General features: G+C 56.8%; 8 protein-coding genes across 8 annotated transcripts; 5 read left to right on the forward strand and 3 right to left on the reverse strand.

The window, feature by feature from the left end:
* Positions 1–138: 138 nt before the first annotated feature.
* On the reverse strand, positions 139–1859 carry BJ171DRAFT_477695 (major facilitator superfamily domain-containing protein; the record flags this gene model as incomplete). The annotated part of the gene is made up of 3 exons (XM_053108885.1): positions 139–640; positions 786–1452; positions 1673–1859. 3 exons carry the CDS (start codon positions 1857–1859, stop codon positions 139–141), a joined length of 1356 nt encoding a protein of 451 aa, XP_052963383.1.
* Positions 1860–2552: 693 nt separating this feature from the next.
* Positions 2553–4947, forward strand: BJ171DRAFT_462530 (uncharacterized protein). Its single transcript, XM_053108518.1, has 3 exons — positions 2553–2871; positions 3009–3053; positions 3657–4947. Exons 1-3 carry the CDS (start codon positions 2790–2792, stop codon positions 4643–4645), a joined length of 1116 nt encoding a protein of 371 aa, XP_052963384.1. The 5' UTR covers positions 2553–2789; the 3' UTR covers positions 4646–4947.
* A 19-nt stretch (positions 4948–4966) lies between these two features.
* BJ171DRAFT_601972 (P-loop containing nucleoside triphosphate hydrolase protein) lies at positions 4967–7238 on the reverse strand. The gene is made up of 5 exons (XM_053115125.1): positions 6634–7238; positions 6226–6332; positions 5811–6019; positions 5498–5581; positions 4967–5341 (listed from the first exon to the last, which is right to left on the reverse strand). The coding sequence occupies exons 1-5, from the start codon at positions 6825–6827 to the stop codon at positions 5177–5179; spliced, it is 759 nt and encodes a 252-aa protein (XP_052963385.1). The 5' UTR covers positions 6828–7238; the 3' UTR covers positions 4967–5176.
* A 226-nt stretch (positions 7239–7464) lies between these two features.
* On the forward strand, positions 7465–9096 carry BJ171DRAFT_562659 (pyridoxal phosphate-dependent transferase; the record flags this gene model as incomplete). The annotated part of the gene is made up of 5 exons (XM_053113275.1): positions 7465–7599; positions 7723–8106; positions 8249–8505; positions 8632–8994; positions 9069–9096. The coding sequence occupies exons 1-5, from the start codon at positions 7534–7536 to the stop codon at positions 9094–9096; spliced, it is 1098 nt and encodes a 365-aa protein (XP_052963386.1). The 5' UTR covers positions 7465–7533.
* A 470-nt stretch (positions 9097–9566) lies between these two features.
* Positions 9567–11925, forward strand: BJ171DRAFT_217178 (uncharacterized protein). Its single transcript, XM_053106445.1, has 2 exons — positions 9567–9759; positions 9934–11925. Exons 1-2 carry the CDS (start codon positions 9682–9684, stop codon positions 11881–11883), a joined length of 2028 nt encoding a protein of 675 aa, XP_052963387.1. The 5' UTR covers positions 9567–9681; the 3' UTR covers positions 11884–11925.
* A 1738-nt stretch (positions 11926–13663) lies between these two features.
* BJ171DRAFT_631935 (uncharacterized protein) lies at positions 13664–14708 on the forward strand (the record flags this gene model as incomplete). Its single annotated transcript, XM_053115638.1, has 2 exons — positions 13664–13719; positions 13971–14708. The coding sequence occupies 2 exons, from the start codon at positions 13664–13666 to the stop codon at positions 14674–14676; spliced, it is 762 nt and encodes a 253-aa protein (XP_052963388.1). The 3' UTR covers positions 14677–14708.
* A 2216-nt stretch (positions 14709–16924) lies between these two features.
* BJ171DRAFT_427776 (uncharacterized protein) lies at positions 16925–17986 on the forward strand (the record flags this gene model as incomplete). The annotated part of the gene is made up of 2 exons (XM_053107824.1): positions 16925–17182; positions 17531–17986. 2 exons carry the CDS (start codon positions 16925–16927, stop codon positions 17984–17986), a joined length of 714 nt encoding a protein of 237 aa, XP_052963389.1.
* A 3183-nt stretch (positions 17987–21169) lies between these two features.
* Positions 21170–22262, reverse strand: BJ171DRAFT_217203 (tRNA specific adenosine deaminase). The gene is made up of 4 exons (XM_053106446.1): positions 22136–22262; positions 21681–22000; positions 21410–21510; positions 21170–21315 (listed from the first exon to the last, which is right to left on the reverse strand). The coding sequence occupies exons 1-4, from the start codon at positions 22196–22198 to the stop codon at positions 21266–21268; spliced, it is 534 nt and encodes a 177-aa protein (XP_052963390.1). The 5' UTR covers positions 22199–22262; the 3' UTR covers positions 21170–21265.
* Between the last annotated feature and the right edge of the window lie 165 nt (positions 22263–22427).

Genomic DNA, 22427 nt, shown 5'->3' on the forward strand with positions numbered 1-22427 from the left:
TGCTGATACAGCGCTTGTGTTGCAGCACCATCTACTCGCCAGCATCAGCATCTCAGTAACAGAGTACGGACACCCCCGGCTTTTCCATATTGCATGTGTCTTTGTTTCTCCCTTCAGCACAACACAGCAGCCGCATCCTCAGTGGATGCCTTCGATCCGACGGGTGAATTCGGCTCCGAGCGCAAAGTATACCACGCAGATCGCAAAGATGCACTTGTATCCGAGGCACTGCAGGTTCCACGAGCTGCCCAGACCTTGGAACTCGTCGCGGACCCAGCCTGCAATCGGCGTGGCGACGATCTGGGGCAGCACCATGGCGACCGTCCAGAGGCTGATGTCGCGGGCGGCATCCCGGCCCGAAGGCAGCACATCCATCAGCAGTGCAAACTCGACGCTGAGGAACGGGCCGTAGCCAAGCCCAAAGACGCCCGAGACCACCAGGGCACCGGTGAAGGATGTGGTGACGATCATCAGCAGGCACGTCAGGGACATGAGTGCGGTCGAGATGTACACAACCGTCTTCCTCTTCGAGGCCGAGATAAAGTAGGCGCCAACGGGCGAGATCACCAGCAGGGGAATCACGGCGACGGACACGGCCTTGGTCGGAGACATGTTTGAAGACACGCAGTCGCTGATCCAGCTGTGGAGGCAGAGTGGGTTCAGAGACAGAGTCAGATTGATGCGCCAAAATGCCGGATAAATGGCGCCGCCCAGGCAAGTCGCTTGCCGATGTGCGGAAACAGAGGATCGCCGTCGAGTCCAAGGCAGAGGGCAAAGCGACTTACTACTGGAGGAACTGCTGTACCGTCGCAACGCCGAGCTGGAAGAAGAATCTCGAGATGAAGACCATGCGAAAGTTGAAGCTCTGGAGTGGGCTGAGGACATCGGCGAGCAGTGTGCTCCAGACAAGTCGCTCGCGATGGATGGCTTTGTAGTTGTTCCTGGGCTCGTTGAGCTGGCAGGTAAGGCCTGCCGACAGCATCAGGGCCGAGCTCATGATGATGTACATCCCACGTGTGCCCAGGGTGTCGGAAAAGATGCCAACGACGGCCGCGGCAAGATAGCCGACCATATTGAAGGTGCCCATGACTGCCGAGACCGATCCCTTTTGATCCGGGGCCGACAGATCCGAGATCAGTCCGTTCATTGGGACCGAGGCAAGAACCCCACCCACGGTCACGAGCAGGTACCCGCCGATATAGGTAGTGAGGCTGGATTTGTCTGACAGCAGCAGCAGCGAGCTGGACATGCAGAGGCTGCCGACCACAATCCAGGGCTTGCGTTTGCCGTACTTTGAGACGTAGCGATCGTTCAGGGCCCCAACGAGAAGCGATGCCGGCAGCGTGACGGCAGCAGAGAGGAAGCAGACCAGAGAAAGGCCCTCGCCCTTGTGGTCTTCGCCCATGATGTTGCGGATCTGGTACGGAGAGATGACGGCGCCAAGCAGGAAGACTGGGCCGCGGGGTGTGAGTTGTGGAGGTGTGGGCGTGAGTGAAGGGTATGGCGGATGTTAGAGGAGCCAGAGAGGATCAGCATCCAAGATAACCCAGGAGCTTACTGCATGCTCGATCAGGCCACTGTCGACACATCGCACGATCGCAGCAGTCCGACGACCAAGATCACAGCTGCCGGAGCCGTGAGAAGACGCAGCACGCGATCGACGGCGACTTACAGAACGAGTGGTAGCCAAGCCAGAATGAGTTCAGCAGCACGATCTGAGCCGGCGACAGGTGCGCGAGTTGCTCTTTCTTGTGGTCTTTCTCGCACGAGATGTCAAAGCGGGTATCGACGCAGGTCTCGAGCGATCCAGCATCCACCAGCGTCGAAGGGAAGCAGAACGTGCGCTTGTTGGATATCATGATGATTTCGGTCGACTGGCGGGGACTGAAGATCGAGCCCATGATCCCCTATATCCGTGAGGATCTGATAGTGGATCGACTAATTTCACCCCGGAAGCGCAAGACGATCGCACGATCAACCCCCCCTCTGCCTGGAATGCCGCCGATGACAATGTGGACGCCGAGAGAGGAATTTGGGCGCGCTGGCGCTGTTGGCGGGATTTCGCAAGCCCCTTGCAGCCCCAGCCAGGGCTCTGGATGCTCGCGCCGTCGATACCGATCGAGTCGGACGAGCTGCTGAGTCGTCGTCTTGGAAGTCAAAGCGAGGCGTTGTGATGATGTATGGAAGGCGAGGATCGGGCGCTTGGTCATCTGATGAATGAGAAATGCTTTGGTGAGGATGATTGTTTGGTCCGAGAGATGCAGAACGCTCAGCCCAATGTCCCGAGCCACACGAACATGTTGCGGCTGGCTCGGCAGCGTCTCAATAAGACCAAGACGCATATCATTGCGCCTAATATCTGCCGTATCCTGCGCTGTCTGCACGGCCAATGTCCGTTGGCATCACCGATTCGATCATGAGCACACACACACACCGACTCATGCTCGGCCAATCAGCGCGCGCGTGTGTGTGTGCGCTCTCGCGAATGCAGCCGCATTCGAGCCGGCGATCGCAGCCAGCCGCCGAAAAAATCTTCTCAGCGACGAGAGAAAAAAAAGGCCATCCATCCAAGTGCGCTCGGGACAGTCCTGGATTCCAGATCGCCCTCCTGCCCAAGCACCCCGGACGGCGCCAGCAGCACACCGCGCAGCAAGCCGATCTCGCCAACGCAAACAGCTGGACTTGGCCCGGAACCGCCCCCGACTGTTCCTTCGTAGCAGAATAGAAGCACAACCGCAAACGCAAACGCAAACACACGTATCCTGCAGCCTCCATTTCATCGCACAGCTATGTCGACGCTGCTTAGATCCGGGCGAAAGGCGCTGAGCCTTGCAACGAGAACACCGTCCCTCGCATTGGCGACATCTCGAGGTGTGTGGATGCATTGCAGCGCACCTCCCATCCCGCACCGTCGGTTACGCTCGCGGCCGGACCGGCTCATGTGGGCCAGCCATGGAGACGGACAGAGATCTTGGTGCTGACTTGTCCGGCTCACGGCCCCACTGCAGGATCCCTCTTCCAAATCCCACGCGGTTTCCAAACCGCCGTAGTCGGTGAGTAACATCCCGGGGGCACATGCGCCCGAGGAGCAGAGGCGATCGGGTTGCTTCAGAACGTATTTTCTTGGAGCAGGACAGCGCATCGCAGATCCCGATTGAGATGCACTTTCACGCTCCGAGAAGGACATGGACAGCACCAAGCTGGATGGCCTGTGGCTGCAAGTGCTGGATTGGATCAGCCGCAGCTCTGTCGCATCCAATGTGCTGAGACAGCGTGAACTTGCCCGGCACTTGCTCGCGTTTGTGGAGCACTTGCGCCACTATCCGTCGACCTCTGCGACTGGACGATCACGACTCATGCATCTCTTGCTTCGTCCTTGCTGCGAACTATGGCGAAACCCTGTACACCTTTCAATTTGGAATTGCCGTCGTCACGATCCCAATCGGAACACTGCCAATGTGAACCACGACACCCCGATCGCATCCTTCCGTAATGATCACAATCTCCAACGACGACGTCTCATGGGTTCTGCGAAACGATGCTGTGGCCTGCTATTGCTGTCCTTGGTGTCAAATCGAACCTCCGTACCGGTCCGCATGCATCGCTCGAATGGCCATTCGTGCCGAACAATTCCTTGCTGGCGACCACTGTTCCAGCTCGCACTGAGGCCACCGTCACCGCCGAGAAGCGCAAGCGTGTGATCCAAATCTTCGATCCCACCACCGAGCTGATCGAGGCCAGCGAGATCAGCAAAATCGCCATCCCTGAGGGGGTCTCGACCGCTTTTGGCGAGCACTACCGCCGGATGGTCATGGGTTTCCAGAAGGCCGACTTGGCGCATAATGCCCTGCGAGTCTTTTCATACCAGATCGCCTCGCCGCGCGACGCCGAAATCTTTGCGACGCTTCTAAAGCAGTGGAGGGCCACGGGCCACTCGTTCTCGAAGGGAGACTCGCTTGTGGTGCTGGAAAGCCTGTGGAATGCCGGTGCCTACGACACCATTCTCGAACTGTGGTGCGACCGCCCGTCCTACAACATGGTCTTTGGCCTGGACTATGCCCACCGGCTGATGCGTAGCTTCCAAACCGAGGCCTTGGCCAAAGGTGTCTCTGAAGAAGCCCATATCGCCGCTCTCGACAAGCTCTACAAGACTTTTGCTGTGGCGCTCTCGTATGACTATCCCCCCACGAGCGAGACGTACGCCATCCTTATTTCGACGGGTGCGTACGGACGCACCTCCGAGGGCTGGAGACGCTCTCTTGTCACGGCAAAGGAGCAGATTTCCCTCGGCCTGCCGTTTACGCCCGAGTCGACCATTGCCCTTGTCGATGGCTACCTCAAGACCGGGCTGACCAAGGAGGCAGCCAGCCTGATCACGTCCGAGCGAAAGCGTCTGCCTGCCTTGCGCGCTCTGGATCTCTTCCAGATCCAAGTTGCTTTGGCCAGCCAGAACTATGTGCAGGCCATCGAGGCCTACACCCAACTGAAAGCCAACGACGCACCGGAAGACTCGGCTGTGTTTGGATCGTGGCTGTGGGAGTCGGAGGCACAGGTCGTCGACAAGCTGATCCAGGCTTTGGCCGCCGATCCCGCCAACGAGACCATGCTGAAGAAAGTCGAGAGCCTGAGATCGGGTGCTCGCTGAGAGCACAGCGTTGCTTTGGACGCGGCGAAGCGCTTACAACACCGTCCCTCCTCGCGATGATGTACAGCCAGAAAATGACAAGGCTTTTGGATGCCAAGGCGCCTTGCGATGAATCTCGAGGGGAGCTCCCATGACCAGCGCCGTCGGTCAATTGGACTGGCACTTGCATATTGGACGGGTGGGTCTACCGTCGATACAAACGGCAACTTGCGGATCGGGCTGATCGGCGTCGTCGACCACTCGTCCCTCTCATGATCAAATACATGTCACGCCAACAGTTGGCCAGTGACTTTGCACCTGTGGCTGCGTGCCCGCTGGGGGATACGATCCGATGGATGTCGATATGCAGTCGGGCAGCTGTGTTGTCGACTGAGTCTATTCTGCCAACCGAGCTTGCCCAACACACTGTCCCAGAGCGGCCATGGCGAGATGAGGCGGCGATCAAGATGCCTCTTCACACCTCCCCACCCACCAGCATCCTCTCGGACAATACAGCCGCGGGCCAGAACCAAAGATCGCAAGGCGCTGCTGTCAGTACTCCAGAATAGGCGCACCCATCTCCTCGATACATGGAATCGTACACTTGAGATCGAAGGCTTTGGCCAACACAATCTTGAAGATTTTCTGGACGTTGATTGAATGTGACGTGGAGCAGAACACAAGCGATGCCTTCATGGCTTTGGCGAATCTCCGCGCCTGCAAGATCAAAGCAACAAACGAGCGAGCGATGGTGTCCAAGGACAGCAGCAGAAGGGGTCAGTGCAGGGGCAAGCGCAAAAGTAACCGTGGGCCAGGCGACGCCCAATCGCAACGGACGAGTCTGCCAGAGGGTATCGCTGCATCGCTGCTCACCTGCTGGGTGATTTCTTCTTGCTCCTCTCTGGGAAAGGTCGCAAACTGGTCATACTTGGTGCCGATCAGAAAGGGGATGGCGGTCTGGATGAATAGCGCCCACACAGCGCGGTGCAGCGCGGTGCAGCGTAGTGGAGCCAAGGGATGGTGGTCAGGAGAGGCGACAGAGCGGATCATCAGAAACGAGCCGTGAGCCACGGCACAAGACCAAGGACGAGGAGCCGTCTGTGGTGGGAGCAGCGCCATTGATATGACTACCTATTCTGTACCACAGCGGCCGATCTGAAATGGCGGCGATGGATTTGGGCTGTACCTTATTGAATCCTCTGGCTTGTCTGTACCACTCTTTGATGCTGTTGAGGGTGGACTTTCGGGACAAATCAAACATGAACAAGATGGCCACGGCATCGTTACAGACGAGCGGGAGCATGTTGACGAATTCACGCTGCCCGCCAAGATCCCAGATGCTGAAGGTGATTTCTGTGTTTCGGATCGAGATGGTCTTTTCCATAAAGTTGACGCCTGTGATGCAAAGGAAAGGGTTGGGGCGCGAGCATGCACGTGTGTGGAGAACTCAGTTTGAAAAGCCGAGGCCAGAACGATGCGGCAGGCTCGACGCTGAAATGAATACTGTCCCCTTGGTCATCAAGGCATGACGACCTGCAAGACAAAGTTGCCACCGGGCACATCCCCCGCCCCTATACGCTCGAGGCAGCACGTCAACCCACCAAGGGTCTGGATATAGTCCTCATCAAACGAGCCCTCAACGTATTTGACCATCAAGCTTGTCTTGCCAATCTGGCTATCTCCCACCATCCCGACCTTGATCACGACGCTGTGAGGAGCATGGCATCGGATGTATGGCAGCAGGAGGTACTCTTGGGTTAGCTTCGCGCCATCACTGCCCATCAGCAAGGATTGCCCACCGAATTGGTATTTTTCCAGGCCGATAGACTGCGCTCGGCTACAGGGTGTGGATCTGGAGTGTGCGGCCTGGGCGATAGCCTTCACGGGCGTTTGGACGCGTCGAGCACCACTGCAAGTCGTGACGGAAGGGCTGATTCGAAGGAGGCCGCAGCCACCACGGAGGTGCGAAAAGCGGCTCAGGCCTCTGAGCTACTATCAAATTTGCCTACCTATTCTTTTTCGCTGCGTCCACTACGCTCTTTCCGGCGACATTGGCTGCGCTGGCGAGATGGGCAACATCGGCATTGCTCGAGCGTGGCGAGGGTCCCAACGGCGAGGTAGGCGGGGATGTAAAGACGGCGGGACTCGGCTCCGGTTTGGATGGAGTGCTCTGTGACGGGCCCGTGGAGGATGTCGACATCATGGTCAAGGGCGTGGGCACACGGGGTCTTGAATAGGCAGACGGATGCGAGACGCTGAGCGGGGCGCGTTAGGATGGATGCGTTGGCGAGAGCGGAGCAACGGGCCGCCGAAAAGGACAATGCTTCAGCAGCCGAGCCGAGGAGTACGGAGCGGCTTGGGTTTTATCGCTGGTGCCAATATTGCGCGTTGCAGATGCTGTGCAGCCGTGGCAGTATCGATGGCTGGATGAGGGGGTATGACCGACCGACCGTGGGAACAGACAACCAAGGCAGTGGGCACGACAGAGGACGTCGCTTGGGACCGCTGGCCACGCGCGGGATTCGAGCACAATGCAGCGGCAAGAGGCGGGCCGCGCTCCGGCAGTAGAGAGAGGTTCTGGCGGTGGTGGAGCGAGAGGATGCGGCCGAGATCGAGGCAGCGGTGCAGTCCCGGCAGCAGGCAGCACGGCGACATCAAGCCCGCGGGAAGACCAGCATGGCCAGCCCGCGTTGCGCCGACACGTGAGCACGGCCGAGGCGGTGGCGCGGCGGCGCTCGGGCCCTGCTGCGCACACGTCTCGCGGTCACACAGGACAGCGCGGTGCTGCGCTATCAGTTCGGGCGCCGCAAGCCGGCAGTCAAATTGCGGGCTGGTTGTCGGCTGCGAATCTCTGCCCCAGCACCTGCCTTGCGGCTCCATCCGGCATCTCCATCCGGTATCCATCCGCCATGTCTCTGCGTCGCCCAGACTTCAGCCTCGAGGCCGTCGTTCGTCCCAACATCTGGAAGCTCCAGGTGAGCCGATGAGCCAGACGACCAAACCTCGCATCAAGCATGTGGCGTGCGGTGCTGCTTGGAGGACAGCTCCGTTGTCTGCCGGCCAGCGAGCTCACGATCCCGTCTTGCCTCCTCCTCCAGCCATACCGATGTGCTCGAGACGATTACTCCGAGGGTATCCTGCTTGATGCCAACGAGAACTCGTTTGGCCCGGCCGTCGCGCTGGAAACCGAACTCGGCGATCTTCAGCTCGAGCGATACCCAGACCCCCACCAAGTCGAGCTCAAGGCGCTCCTGGCCCAGTTCCGCAACGTTCCTTCGCCCGATTACTTTTTCCTCGGCGTTGGCTCCGACGAGTCGATCGATCTGATCATCCGAGTCTTTTGCACGCCTGCCAAGGACAAGATCCTGATCACGCCCCCGACCTACGGCATGTACAGCGTCTGTGCCCAGGTCAACGACGTTGGCGTGGTCAAGGTGCCGCTGATTACCGAGGATGCCTCGTTCCAGCTGGACCTGCCTGAGGTCGGTCTCCACTTTGATGGTGCTGTCGGGCCAGGACCACACTTGTGCGAAGATCGGCGCCTGTGTGTGGATGTTGGTATGGCAACTTTTCGCCTGCAGGCGTTTATCTAACCACGACATCCCCGCATTCGCATATCCGCAGATGTTCAAAGCCATTGATGCGGATCCGACCATCAAGGCCATTTTCTTGTGCTCGCCCGGCAACCCCACCAGCTCCCTGCTCAAGCACGAGGACATTGCCGCTGTCCTGAACTACGAGAACTTTAGGGGCGTCGTTGTCGTCGACGAGGCCTACATCGACTTTTGCCAGGACCAGACGGTGTCGGAGTGGGCCAAAGAGTACCCCAATCTGATTGTCACCCAGACGCTGTCCAAGTCGTTTGGTCTGGCTGGTATCAGGTACGTGCGCTGAGCACTGGAGTGCGAGGGGAGATCCATGCGGCTCGAGAAGCCTCTTGGGGTGCAGCAACAGCGCCGAGCCCGGTCGACTCATCCACCTCACTCTCGGTTTCTTGGTTTCCACAGACTGGGCATCGCTATCGCACAGCCCTCGATCGCTCGGATCCTCAACAGTACCAAGGCCCCTTACAACATCTCTTCGCTGACATCCAAGCACGCCATTGCTGCCCTCGGCCCTGCAGGCATCAGCAGCATGAAGGTCAAGGTGGCCAGCATCGAGAGCGAGCGAGCACGACTGCTGCGTGAGCTCGGGGCCTTTGCCCAGATTCGGCTCATTGGCACCAACCAGGCCAACTTTGTGCTGGCCCAGTGTCTGAGCGCCGAAGGAGCCCCGGACAACCAGCTGGCACACTCGATCTACAAGAGCATGGCCGAGAAGAACAAGATCGTGGTCCGATTCCGAGGCAACGAGCCTTGGATGCCTGGCTTGTCTCCGAATCACGGTCGGCACTCCCGAGGAGAACACAGACCTGCTCGCAACGCTGCGGACTTTTTTGAATTAGGGCAAGCGGCCAGAGCGGAAGCTCATGAATCGGTGTGGAGCCAACCGGGGCAATCTGCCACACCGCGCTCTCACCAAAGCTTGAACTCACGGGGTGGATGGTGTTGCTGTGGATGTCAATACAAACCTATATTCAAGCGAGTGCTGTCGTGGTGGCCATGCCAATTGCAGTTGGGTTTGTGGGCGAGCAGCGCTGTCAAACAGGACAGCCACACCAACACCAGCAATACCATTCCGCCGAATAATAACAACAATACCAATAACAACAACAATACCAATAACAACAACAACTGTAACAACAACAATACCAATAACAACAATAACAACAACAACAACTGTAACATCACACCGGCCGGGAGTGTTGTATTGGTGCACTCGCCACTGCACTCGCCACTGCAAGTCCATCCACTGCCGCTCCCATTGGCTGTGCTGATACCCTCTTGGCGCCGCCCGGGGCTCCTTATTTCGCCCTCGCTTCTCGCCCTCGCTCGCTCCTGCCGTGTCTGCCCACAATCGCCCGTTTCTCCCTCTCGCTTGCCCTGACCTAACCCTCGTCCGCACTTCCCCGGCCACTTCGGCTTCCTGGCCTTGCCTGATCTTCCCCGCAGAGGAACATGTCTTCGCTTGTGGGAACTCCGGCCCACCGCCCAAACAGCAGGAAAAAAGACCGTTTCAACCTGAAGCTCAAAAAGGTGGGTGTGGCTCCCAGACCAGACCAGACCAGACCAGACCAGACCAGACCAGACCAGACCAGACCGCCATCGCCATGTCTCGTTCCCAACATGACGGGCGTCCCTCGTCCTGTCTGAGCCCTCGGGCAGCTCTTGACGCTCCGTGTGCTGCTTGCACTCTCCCTCTCACTGTAGCGGCTTCAAGACCGCTTCCAGGATCCCTACGACGAGTTCCTCGAGTGGCTCTTGGACGTCTATGCCGATTCCGTGGGCCACCAGACCCCCAAGCTGGCCCTGGATGCTGTTTTCGCTGCCCCTGCAGTCCCCGCTGCCCTGCTTGCCGCTCCTGTGGAGGACCATGCTGCCGCTGCCGCTGCCAATGTCACCTGCGCCGACCATTTCGGTGATGTCTTCAATGCCGTTCCAGTCGCCGCCCTCGCCGCCCTCGCCGCCCTCGCCGCCGCCGCTCCCTCGCCAGACTCTCCAAAGGGCAAGCCCAAATCCGACGTCTGGACCATCTGGATCTCGGACAAGCTCAAGGACAAGTTCCACGAGCTCAAGGCCCTCGGCTATGACAAAAGGACCCACGCCGATTTCGTTGAAATGCTTCTGGACAAGTTTGCGCATTTGGTGCCTGCCTCTCTCGCCGCAAAGTCCTCGCTCAAGAGCCATACGGAGGACAGCGTCCAGCATCCTGCATGCGTTGCCAAGCTTCCTGTGACCATCGCCCCCAGCCCTGCTTCGAGTGTTGCCTCTCCGTCTAGCTGCCAGCCCATTACCACGACAGGCTATCGACCCATCGCCCCGGCTTCCCAAGAACACCTCCCGACTTGCTTCCAGCCCTCTGTCGAGCCTCCCCACTCGAACGGTCAGGAGGCCACTCCGGGCCCAATGCTGACAACACTGTTTGACTCGAAGGAGATGTACTCCAAGGAATACGCGACCTTTTGCCCTCAGTTCGCCGATTATGGCTTTGCTCCAAATATGCTCGACTTCCAGCCAGCATCGCTCATCCAAACGGCCCCAGACAGCCAAATCGTCCATGACTTCTCGACGGGTGTCCCGGCCGATGCGATCATCGCAGCGTCGCCTGTGTCTGCAGTGATGCCCCCGTTTTCGATCCCGGACATCAACACCATTTGGGCCGAGCCAACCAGACCCCAGTTCCAGCCTCAATTCCAGCCCATGGTGTCTGCCCCCTCCTCCGTCAACGCCAACACGGTGGACAAGGATCAATACGAGCGCATCCACCAGCTGATGCAGAATGCCAATGCCAACCAAACCCCGCCCGAAGAAGAGTCTCTTGCATATGTCCCGCCCAACAACATCGTGTCTGGATGTGGCCTGTTCGACTCGGCCTCGTCCGGATATCTCCCGACTGCCCTTGCGAGCATGCCCATCGCCAACATGAGCTTGAATGCGCCTCTGGTTCAGGCGGTCCAGCCCATCAATGCGCCCGGCTTTGCCAACTCTGCTCTGCCCATCAATAGCCAGTACTCCTTCAACAGTTTTTCCGTCGCCGATCCTGCCATGTTCCGTCAAACCGCAGAAATGTCCAATCCCACGATGACTACCGTTGCTCAGCTTCCTTCGAGCAGTATCCTTGGCTCGACCGCTAGTCCGTTCCTCCCGGCTTCGACCTTTGTGTCGCCCCTCTCGACCTACGAAGGATTTTATGACGAGATCATACACCATCCTGCCAAGCGCTGCAAAACCTCTCCTTCGTTTTACTGCTCTCCGCCTTCCTCGACTCTTTCTTCGCTGCCTTGCACCGGCATGACCCAGGCCAATGTCCCCAATCCTGCGGCCTCGGCGATTCTAGCCGATTCTTTTGTGTCCTCCACGTCCTCCACGCCCTCTGCCGCTCCCCTGCTCTACGTTGACCCCCAGAACCAGCTGGCCGACCCTGCACTCTTTGATGGCTACTATCCATTTACTTTCACTGAATCTAGTTATTTAGGCGATGCAACTTTTGCTGTCCAGTCTTTGCCCGCAGAGCTTGATGGTTCCTTTGCCAACGGCCATGGCTTCGACCCCAGCTTCCTTCCGTTTCCCTCGCGGACTCTGAGACGTACCCACATTCTTTGTTTGTGCTTATTAGTTTATCCGCAAGAGCTTTGGAGGGATCGTTGTCCCGGCAGATAGTCAGAATACCCGATGACGGCGCATCATGCTGTCTCGGACTCTTGACCACAGTGTCCGCAAAATGGAAATGGAATGCCCTGTTTTTACAGTTGATACTTGCTTTCTTTGGGTGCATATGTGCACATGTCCATGGTCCAGCATGGATCATTTCCTTGGCCATCCAGCTGCAAGAACACCAGCTGACCTGGCCGCATGGCGTGGATCTGCGATAACAGCGCAACATCATCTTCGTGCACACGCTGGCAATGGTGCCCGAGTTGAGGTCTCCCTGATGAGACCGGTGTATTGACCATGGCCAGTTGAACATGGACTCTCCAAGCACTTGATACCAAAGCGGAAACATGAGTGTCGCAAGCGATACACACAGCCACTGCAGAAACAGAACGGAACAGAGCCGGTTGAGAGCCAGTCCCGATCCCATCGCAGCCACCACGACCTCGAGTCCAACGATCCACAGGGCGCATGGTCTCGACCACAGATTGATGGCCGACTCGGTTGACAATCGAAGTGCTGTTGTTGACTTGAGAGTGCAATCTTCAATACACCCGCTCGATCTCCTGCAAACGATCGACTGACACACCGAGATCATGTTCCGCGAGGCATTGCCATCTTGACGGAAGTGTGGAGCATTCGCTCTACTTGCTGGACAGACTCACATGGCGAGGCCCTCAACATTGATGTCGATATTGAGAGAGTCGGGGCAGGCGAGTCGGTTCGGTACATATCCCTTCCCCTGTTTCCAGGATGCATTCCCAAAGGCAATCACCACTACGGTCTCCTTTGGTGCCTGGTCGATGACTCGCTTGCACATCTCGTGGACAGTGCGCTGTCGCTTGCTGTGGAGATCGAGTCGCCTGAATCGCCGTCGCCGGGTCAGGCTGAAGTACAGCTGTTTCTCCAGCATGTCTCCATCGAACACATGGCGATTGTATTGCAGGAAGGAAGCCACCCCGGGGATCTTGGGACTTGGTGTGGTGCTCATCCATTCCTGCAGACCAAATGCCCACATTGGCGTCCTTGATTCAATGCCAGAAGCACATCATGCAAGTGATCCATTTGTGTCCATCTGGTCATTGAATGCAAGCGATGGCTCTCAGTGCAGCGATGCGGAAACCAATGGTGGTGTGTTTGACCATGAATGCGATGAGTGGGTGGGTGTATTCAGGTTAAAAACGGGGGTGTCCCATTTCATTTTGGAAACGCTGTATCAGCATCTGAGGTTCGATGAGAAGTGGGGTGTGGTTTGCACTTTGCAGACCCGCCTCTGTGGTCCGGCATCTCCGAGTTTGCTCCCTGTGCTCGGAAGAACATATCGTCTGATTAATCGGACGAAATCAACGCGAGGCTCTATGAGAATCGACTAGTCCCGTTTCGACGGGTATTCTCATATCCCTTCCAGGCGAATGTGCAGGTTTGGGGCAAAGTACGACTGACTCTGCAAGCATCTGGTGGCCATGTGCCTGGAGCATGGGTGTGCTGTAGATCGAGACAGCAAAGTAGCCGTCGTTATCTTCAAAGAACTCGCCAAAATAAGGCCACAGCGACAGCCAGTACCGGCTCGCTCGATGCCACCAGCATGTACGTGGCGTAGTCTACTGCAGAGTAGACTTGGATGGCGAAGGCGATGGCCATTACTGCTTTGGAGGCGCTGATCTGCTGGGTGTGAAAACCTTCATTCCATCGATGATGCGATTTCTGGTACGAGGGGAACGAGTATGCAGTCAGAGTGTACCTCGAGCGCATTCGTGAATGAATAAAACGACTCAATCGCACCATACCCATGTGTCGCTGTCTGAGTCTGTGTGTGGCAGTGCAGCTTGCTCGAGTGCAGAATGTGTGAGTCGCTTGAATCGAACATTGCCACAGAGAGATGAAAAGAAGTCACCGACTGTCCCAGGAATCATGGATACAATGCTGACGAGTGATACTGGAGCGGCGCAGGGCGGGAGTGAAGGAGCGACCTTCTCTAGGAAACGCTCACCCATGACACCAGTGAGGATCTTTGGGGGGGGATGCAAAAACCCCACGTCTCGCATGGATTCAAAGCCGAGACCCAGGGCATTGCCACACGTAATAATCAAAACCAGTGTTCAAGCACTCAAGTCAGCCCGATCGACTGGAATGCCACCAAGGACGTCTTATTACTTCGACTATGAAAGCGATGATGTCGACTCATGGGAATGCCGAATGCGGTGTGAACGCTGCGTGGTCACCAAGATCGATGGTCGACGCTGCACCCGCACGACCTGTATTGGGGTCAAGTATTGCTACTCCCATCTGGCGACGGTGAAAAACCTGCGCATCGACGACTCCACCATCCCAGGCGCAGGAAAGGGGTTGTTCGCATACAAGCATGTGTCCGCGAGTGTGTACGATGACGGTGAGCGCGAAAGACTCGAGAATGCAGTCCTGTTCAAGAGAGGCCAAGTGATCATCGAGTACGATGGGCAGCCCATCCCTGGCCAAGAAAGACAGAGCCGATACGGAAACACCAACGCCCCATACCTCGTTGAACGCCGAATCGGGCTCAACGCGGGACGATACGAAGACGGTGCATGTCGGAGAGGAATCGGAACTCTCGCCAACCACTCGGACGACACCAACGATGTCAACGCAAAGCTCGCCCAGGATAGGGGAGTCGGAGTGGTGCTGAGGGCACTGCGAGACATTCATAATGGAGAAGAGATATTTATTGATTGCGGGAGTGCCTTTGGGCTGGACGAAGAAGATGCCGTGTTTGGTACGAAGCGCAAGACCAACACACGCGAGCGACTTGCACGAAGCAGGACATGATTTGGGGGTGTCGGGCCTGGTACTCCATCGTCCTCGACAGGGGATCATCAGTGCGCTCTCGCTTCTCTCGCAATGGCAGGCAAGTGATTCGAACTCCCCATTGGGCTCATACTGCTGGAGCAGCCTGAGTGTCGTCTTGAGCACCACCATGGGGCAGTCGCCGTGATCGGTCGTGAGAGCTGGGCTGGTTTTCCTGACCAATGCAAAGTGTGGGTTCATGCCACTCGGGTTGGCGGGTTGCTTCGAAAAGTCAGCCAGGAAACGAAGTGACCATGCTGCCAACGGCCTTCTTGACGAGACACAGCAGATCCTCCTTGCCGTCGAGTTACTTGTCTCCTAGCCAGAACAAGACGAATATCTGGGTGCATGAGGCAAAGATCAAGCACAGGCCAGGAAATCCAGCAGGTACTCGAGGACATCCATTACACCCCACATTCCCGGACAAGAAGCACACCACTTTCACTGTGGATGCACAATCGGTATAGTCGTCCAAATACTCTAGCGAGAATGCAAAGGGAAGAGTGGAGGCAAATCTATCACCAGCACGAGCGGGACGGGTCTGCATGGTCATCAAGTCGAGCACGGTGCCATCGTTGAATACCACTGAGTTAGTGGCACTGTTGATCTTCTGCTGCAACCAGGCACTCTTGTGGGAAGGTGTGATCATTTGTCTCCACTCATCTGCATGTGTCTTGACGAATCTGCGATACAACGTTGGAGCCAGCATCATCCCCGCACTGCACACCTCGGCAACATGGGGGAGCAACTCCAGGCGATCGCGATAGACTGCCAAGGCAGAATGACCAATGCTCTGGAAGGAACCGCTGGGATCGACAAAGATGGCCTTGAATGCCTTGAGATGCGGGGCGATACGCCAAACTCCATTGGAGTCGCAGACCAGGCACGCTTCTCATCGAGCCCAAAGAGGAGGAGACTTGATCATTGTCCAGCACAACCATGAAGATACCCTCTCGCATCGCATCTTCCATCGCATATCGCAATGAAAGCCTCCTTCATTTGGGGCCTGGGTCGGGGAAGCACCAAAGGGGACACCATCGCTATCGGCGCGGGCCCACAGCGCAATGAGGCGATCAGACCCGGAGGACATGTTGAGGATGTGGGATGGGTTGGATCTCTGAGCACTGGTGGAGAGAGAGAATGAGATCTGGCCAGGGCATTCGAGGATGTTGCCGCGCCATGATCGATCAGCCCGAACGGCCATGAAAGTCGCAGTTTCGAATGTTCAATCGGGGTAAAATCATGATGAACAGCCCGAAACATTCCATATGGACAGCCGAGAACAGCCGGGGAACAAGCTTCTACAGCCGAGCTCACCAACCACACCAATACCATTGAGAGAGGATGGATGGCCCGTTACTGGCGACAACACATGGAAAGCGGGTATGGGCTGGATGGGTGATCGAAGAGGAATCGAACCTGCGACCATGGCATATCAATCCGGCTCCATTGACACTGGCTGGATCCCATTCGAGCCAGCACGAGGAACAAGGTTTGCCCAGCCCGATTTGGCATAGGCTGCGCTCGTATGTTGCGCACCTGACACCTGTGTCTCCCACATGATACCAGGTGGCGCGGCCAGTGCTTTGCTTCGCTTTCTTTTGCCGGCGTCTGACTTGCTTTTCCAAAAATTCCATCGTCGTCTCCTGTCCATCTCCAACATCCACTTGCCTCCAATCCTGTCTCCGTCAACATGGCCAGCATGATCGAGTCTGCTTCAAACACGGCATCATCTGCCACTCAGCAATCACAAGCTGAAGCCAGAACAACCTCGTCGATGCCCGATATCGCCCAGTACTCACTGGAACACAACCCAGATATCTTTACAATCGTCTGTTGCAACGACAGCTTTCAGCTCGCCCTTGATTTGAACACAATCAAGACCCTGCTCCGAGTGTGTAGGCATGCCCGACCCCTCCTGAGCTCCAAGCTGCCTCGCTTCCATAGCTGGTGTCAGAAGGCAGAACTGTGCAATCCAGACGGACAGCTATGGATCGGACTCACACCGAGCGACCAGATTGCCCTCTCCCTACACTGCAAGAATCCAGACTCAGCTGACCGGTCCTGGCTTGAAGATCAAGCCGATAAGGGCAATGCCGCTGCTTCCTATTTCCTGGCAAGGATCCTCCAAGTCGATCTCGACCAATGGAGAGTGAAATGGCCCAAGCGGCGAACCATCAAGCCGGAAATCTTCCAACACTTGCTGAATGCAGCCAAAACCAACCATTCAATGGCCCAGTCCCGCCTGGCCGAGTTTTATCACGATGAAAATTTCTACCATCCCGTTCTCTGTATCGACTCGGCCCAGGCCCACGTCCAAGCTTTCGAGTTATATAGAAATCTTGCAGTGTGCGGAATCACCCAGGTTCAACTTGCTCTAGGTCGATGCTACGAGAATGGCGACGGTGTCGATCAAGATTACAACACAGCCATCGAGTGGTACTCCAAGGCCGCAGATCAAGGCAGTGAAGACGGCCGTCTCCATATCGTGTTCCTCCAGGCCTGGTTCTCGTTCATCGGTCATAGTGTCGAACAGAGCGACGCCGACGCCTTCAACTACTGGCAGGAAGTCAGCACCAAGTCCACCGATCCAGTCATCAAACCCATCGCAACGCACATGGTCGGATGGATGCACTACCTCGGCCGAGGCAGCCAGCGTGACCAGCTGAAGGGAATCACGATCATCCGCAAGAACGAATCGGATGAGTTCAACCTTGGAGAGAACGAGTGCCTTGCTGCTTGGGGGATGACCCCTTGCCACTCGCCAGCTACTGGAAAGTTCTTCGAGTTGTGCCAGTTTGGATCGGATCGTGACTGGCTGTGCAGACATCTCGAGGCTGTGTGTCTGTTCCATGGATTCGGAGTCGCTGAAGACCAGAAGAAGGCGGCGGTCATCTTTGAGCAACTCGCCAACGACGACCACAGTGACAGTCAGTTATGGATTGGAGCGTGCTATTTGTGTCAAGCGGGAGTATCGGGGGACCACGACAAGGCATTCGAGTGGTATTGCAAGTCAGCCAACCAAGGCAACCCGTACGGGCAGTGGAAGCTTGGTGAGTCCTACTGCTATGGAAACGGAGTCACCCAGGACTTCACCAAGGCAGTCGAGTGGTATCGCAAGTCGGCCGAGCAGGGCACTCAAATGGGACAAGAAGCGCTCGGTCACTGCTATCAAAATGGTTATGGTGTCCACGAGAACATCGACACCGCCGCCTTCTGGTACCGCAAACTCGCTGACCAGGGTTTCCATTGGGCCATCGACAGCCTCAAGGCACTCGGCAAGTGGCCCTGACCCCCCGAGTTCCACTCCCGAACAACAAAATCGCAAGACTGAACATGCAAGCCAAAACAGCCAGCATACTGCACCCCACACCCATCACAAACACAATTATACCAAAGAGTGGACTTGCAAAGTTGCTCCGATCAATCGCTAAGTGATGTTGTATTTGACATCCGATACATCCAATACATCCAATACATCCAATACATCCAATACATCCAATACATCCAATACATCCAATACATCCAATACATCCAATACATCCAATACATCCAATACATCCAATACATCCAATACATCCAATACATCCAATACATCCAATACATCCAATACATCCAATACATCCAATACATCCAATACATCCAATACATCCAATACATCCAATACATCCAATACATCCAATACATCCAATACATCCGATACATCCAATACATCCAATACATCCAATATACAATAGTGCTGCCCATATCCGTTGCTCATATTGATTGATAGAAGGATCCCATGATTCGACAACAACAACTCGACCGCTACAATCGATACTCGTTCTGCAACCATGGATGGTGGAATCGAGGATGGTGTCTCCAAGGAGCACACCATCCGAGAGATCCTGAAGAACGAAGGAGTCGACTTCATCGCAATTCAGGAAACGAAACTGGCACCGGAAGCGCGGAACCCCTTGGCCAAGGTCACAGCCCATGAGGCCCGTCGAACAGACAGCCTGGGCGGTGGACTGGCGCTGGTGTTCAACCCCGAGACAATCGATCCCGACGACCTGAACATCGAAGAGACCGACGAGGGAAAGCTGTACACGTGGACCAGGTACGGCACCAGAACATACATCGGAAACTTTTATATCCCCCACCCGGTGAAGACCGAAGAGTTTGCGCAAGCGGTACAGTCGATTGAAAAGTATGCGCGGATGCCCAATGCCCAAGTCATCGTGATGGGAGACTTCAACCTGTCGCTGAGCGACCTCAACGGCGGAAGGGTGATAAACAGAGCCAAGGAGACCGCCCTCACGACCACCCTGCGGAGAGCCAGGATGAAAATCATCCCACCGGCAGCGATCCCGACCCCAACTCGGATCCGGGGTAACCGAAGATCGACCATCGACTATATCTTTGTGTCGGAAGCGGAAGCCAACAACGACCCGCTCCTCAAGGTGGACATTGAAGGACAATACCTCATATCCGACCACCGCCTGATCTGGACCACTGTGAAACTCACGAGGAGTGTGTACCCAAAAGCCGACAACTGGCAGTGGAACCTCAGACTCCTCGAGAACCCGGAGGTCTGGGAAACGTACAAGTGCGCCATTGAGCGAGTCAGCGGCCTAGTCTTAAACGAGATAGAGAGGCTCCTCCAGCCCATCCACGACGGCACCGAGATACCCATCAGCCAGGCGGAAACACAACTGGCCATGGACCAAGCATGGGAAGTCATCAAGAATGCAATCAACACGGTGGCAGATAGCGTCCTGGGTCGATATTCGGCCAAGACGGCGACGAGGGTGTTCAAGACCTTCGTTCGGCCCATGCTCGAGTATGGACTGACCCTCGAAGTGCTCACGAAGCAGCAAGCCGTGATACTCAGACGAGCACAGATGCACTGTCTGACCCGACTCTTCAGAGTGGTGCGGAACACATCCTACGGAGCGATGCACCTCGGATGCGGACTCATCACCCTGCCCAACCGCCTCAAGCAGCTGGCCCTCCAGAACCGAGCCGTCTGGGAAGACCGTCTGGACCACAACGACAAGATGGTCTCGATGGTGTTGAGATATTCCCGCATCCAGCCCAGTCTGATGGATGCATCCCTCGGCTCCCAGTTCTACCTCGACGAGTACTGGCGGCAGCTGATCGTGCTGAAAGAACAGTGCCAGCCGGACTACCCGATGAAGGAGCTGTTCAGGAACGGTTACTACCAGCTCACAGGACCACCAGTCAAGCTGCAGATTCACATCGATGACGCGCAAGGCTTCGACAGGTCAAAGGGACTGACTTCGGCCCGCACCGTGACGACGACCATGTCGGGACTGTGGGCCGAGCGAGGGCCCAAGAGAGATCGATACTATCACAACATGATGGTAAGATGGACCCTCGGTGCCTTCCCCGGACACCCATATGGCCACTATCGGCTGTGCATCTCCTGCACGAAGAGCCGAGGAGAGTTTGTCGCGATGTGCCAGACCCATACCCAGAGCTGCGACAACCCAAGTGGCAAGAAAGTGACACCCTGGCTGACCAGGAGAAGCATCTCATTCAGGATCAAGGGAGTGTCCGGCTGCCAAACTCTCGCTGGCTGTGTGTATCCCCAGTAGCACGGGCTTCCTTTCTCGCTGCTTATCCGAGGGACATCAATCCTGGCACGGCCTCCCCAGTCACTCCATTCTTGCATCCTGCGATCTGGAACCCCCTGATCTGGAACCCCTGATCTGGTTCTGTGGGTCGTGGTTGGAATGCGGCTCCGTTGCCAGGGGCAGCCAAGCCACACGCCAGCCCACCACTTAAAATCCGCGCCCGCTTCCCGCAGATGCCTCGTTTCATTGCAGCGAGATCTCCCTTTCCTGGGCCTCCGCCTGCTTGTGCAAGTGGTAAGTTTGCCTGCCACATTGGCTCTCTCTCTCTCTGGTTTCAACCGAGCCGCTCTGCAGCCAGCTGATGACCAAATAATCTGCAATACCGAGGTCATTTTGGCTGTGGCAAGCCGGTCGAGACGGTTGGATATTTGGTTCGCCGCCCTCCCTGCAAAACTGCCCAGTCGCTATGAAGACTCACCAATACATTACACTTGATCTGATGGCTGACCAGTGTGCAGCGTCTTTTTACTTCCTGGTGTCCCCTGCTAACAGTCACATCCGTCTCACTCGCTGCTCCTAGGTCCTTGGTATGCAACGATGGAGTGCGCTGAGGTTGAATCGGGCTAGATCGAGCTGGATCGGGCAGGTGGAGGGGAGTGAGGCTGAGGCGTCGGCATGGTGCGCAAGAGTGAGCCGGAAATCCCTGTTTGAAACATGGCCGGCGGTCTGAATATACACCGATTCATCCATGGCAATGTTCCGAAGCTTTGGGCCTGGAATCGCAACATCCGGTGACTGGGAGCCAAATGGTCGCTCGTATGATGTGCGAGATCGGTGTTTTCAGGATCGACTTCTTATTCCCAGACACGGTTGTTGATAAGCGAGTCTCCGTCGACGGCCGATGGTAACGGCGCTTACGGGGTTGGTGGAGGAGAGCTGCTCCATCGCAGCAGACGTTGCCAGCCCGGAAGCCTTGCTGGCCTGTGCAAGCCTTATTCGATGGGTTTGAGAATCCGATTTGGCTTTTTCTTGGGCACCGGCGCTGGCGAAAGTGTGGAGTGTGGACGGAGTCAGACTGGGACCGATCGCATGGCTGCTGTTGGGTCAATGGCGAGGTCGCCGCGGCCGATACGTACCATGGTCGTTCTCTCGCACGTAGAACCGCCGCAGCATCATGATGGCTTCGTCTCGCAGAAAGCCTCCTTCGGAGGGATAGGGCGGATCGTCGCCGACGGGACTGCGATGGCCGGCGGATTGGGTCGTCGGCCGAGTCAGCACACAATGAGGAGACAGCCGCAAGGAAGACAGCCGAGCCATTGTAGCAGGCAAGTGCAGCAGGGTGAGCGAGCAGGTCAAGCCATCCCGATTGACAGCAGAGCCAGAACAACAGGACAGGACGCCGCTTACTCTTGGTGGATTCGGAAAACGCTGCCGTTGCCGCCAAACTTGTCATTGCCACATCCATAGTAGACCCGCTGAATGCCCAGCTGACGCAACGCAGAGGCACACATCAGGCACGGCTCGACGGTGACGTAAAGGACGCAGTCGTGCAAGACGTCGATGGGATGGCTCTGGCGGATGCGGTCGATGGCGACAAGCTCGGCATGCCGGGTTGCGTTGTAGGTCTCGTTGGTCTCGTTGCGACCGCTGCCGATGACCTGCTGGCTGGGAAGGTCGAAGAAGACGCAGCCCACAGGCACTTCGCCCATGTTGTATGCCTCTTCGGCCTGGACATGGAATGGCGACATCAGACGATGCTGCGGCGATCTTGTGCGGGGCAATCAAGCAAACAAGCAGACAGCGACGGCAACTCGATCTGGGTGCATGTTGGATCTGGCGATGCCTGTGCGAATCGAGCATACCAGCGCGAGGGCTTCCCGCATCAGGCTGACGTGGCGGTCCTCGAGCGATGCATCGGACTGCATGGGGGTGCCAGAGATGGGACGGTGATGGCGATGGCGATGGCGATGGTGATGGTGGTGGTGATGGATCTGGGAACGAGACACGATGGAGGCCCAACCGGGACGAGTTCCACGTGGAACAAAGCCAGGATGGCTTGCACGTGACACACTGCCTCGGCGAGAGCCACAGCGAGAGCCACAGCGAGAAGACAGGGGCCAAAGGGGGCACACAGACGCGAGGCGGGGTCACACG

Source organism: Polychytrium aggregatum, assembly GCF_025602895.1.
Source record: "Polychytrium aggregatum strain JEL109 chromosome Unknown BJ171scaffold_41, whole genome shotgun sequence".
NCBI lineage: Eukaryota > Fungi > Chytridiomycota > Chytridiomycetes > Polychytriales > Polychytrium > Polychytrium aggregatum.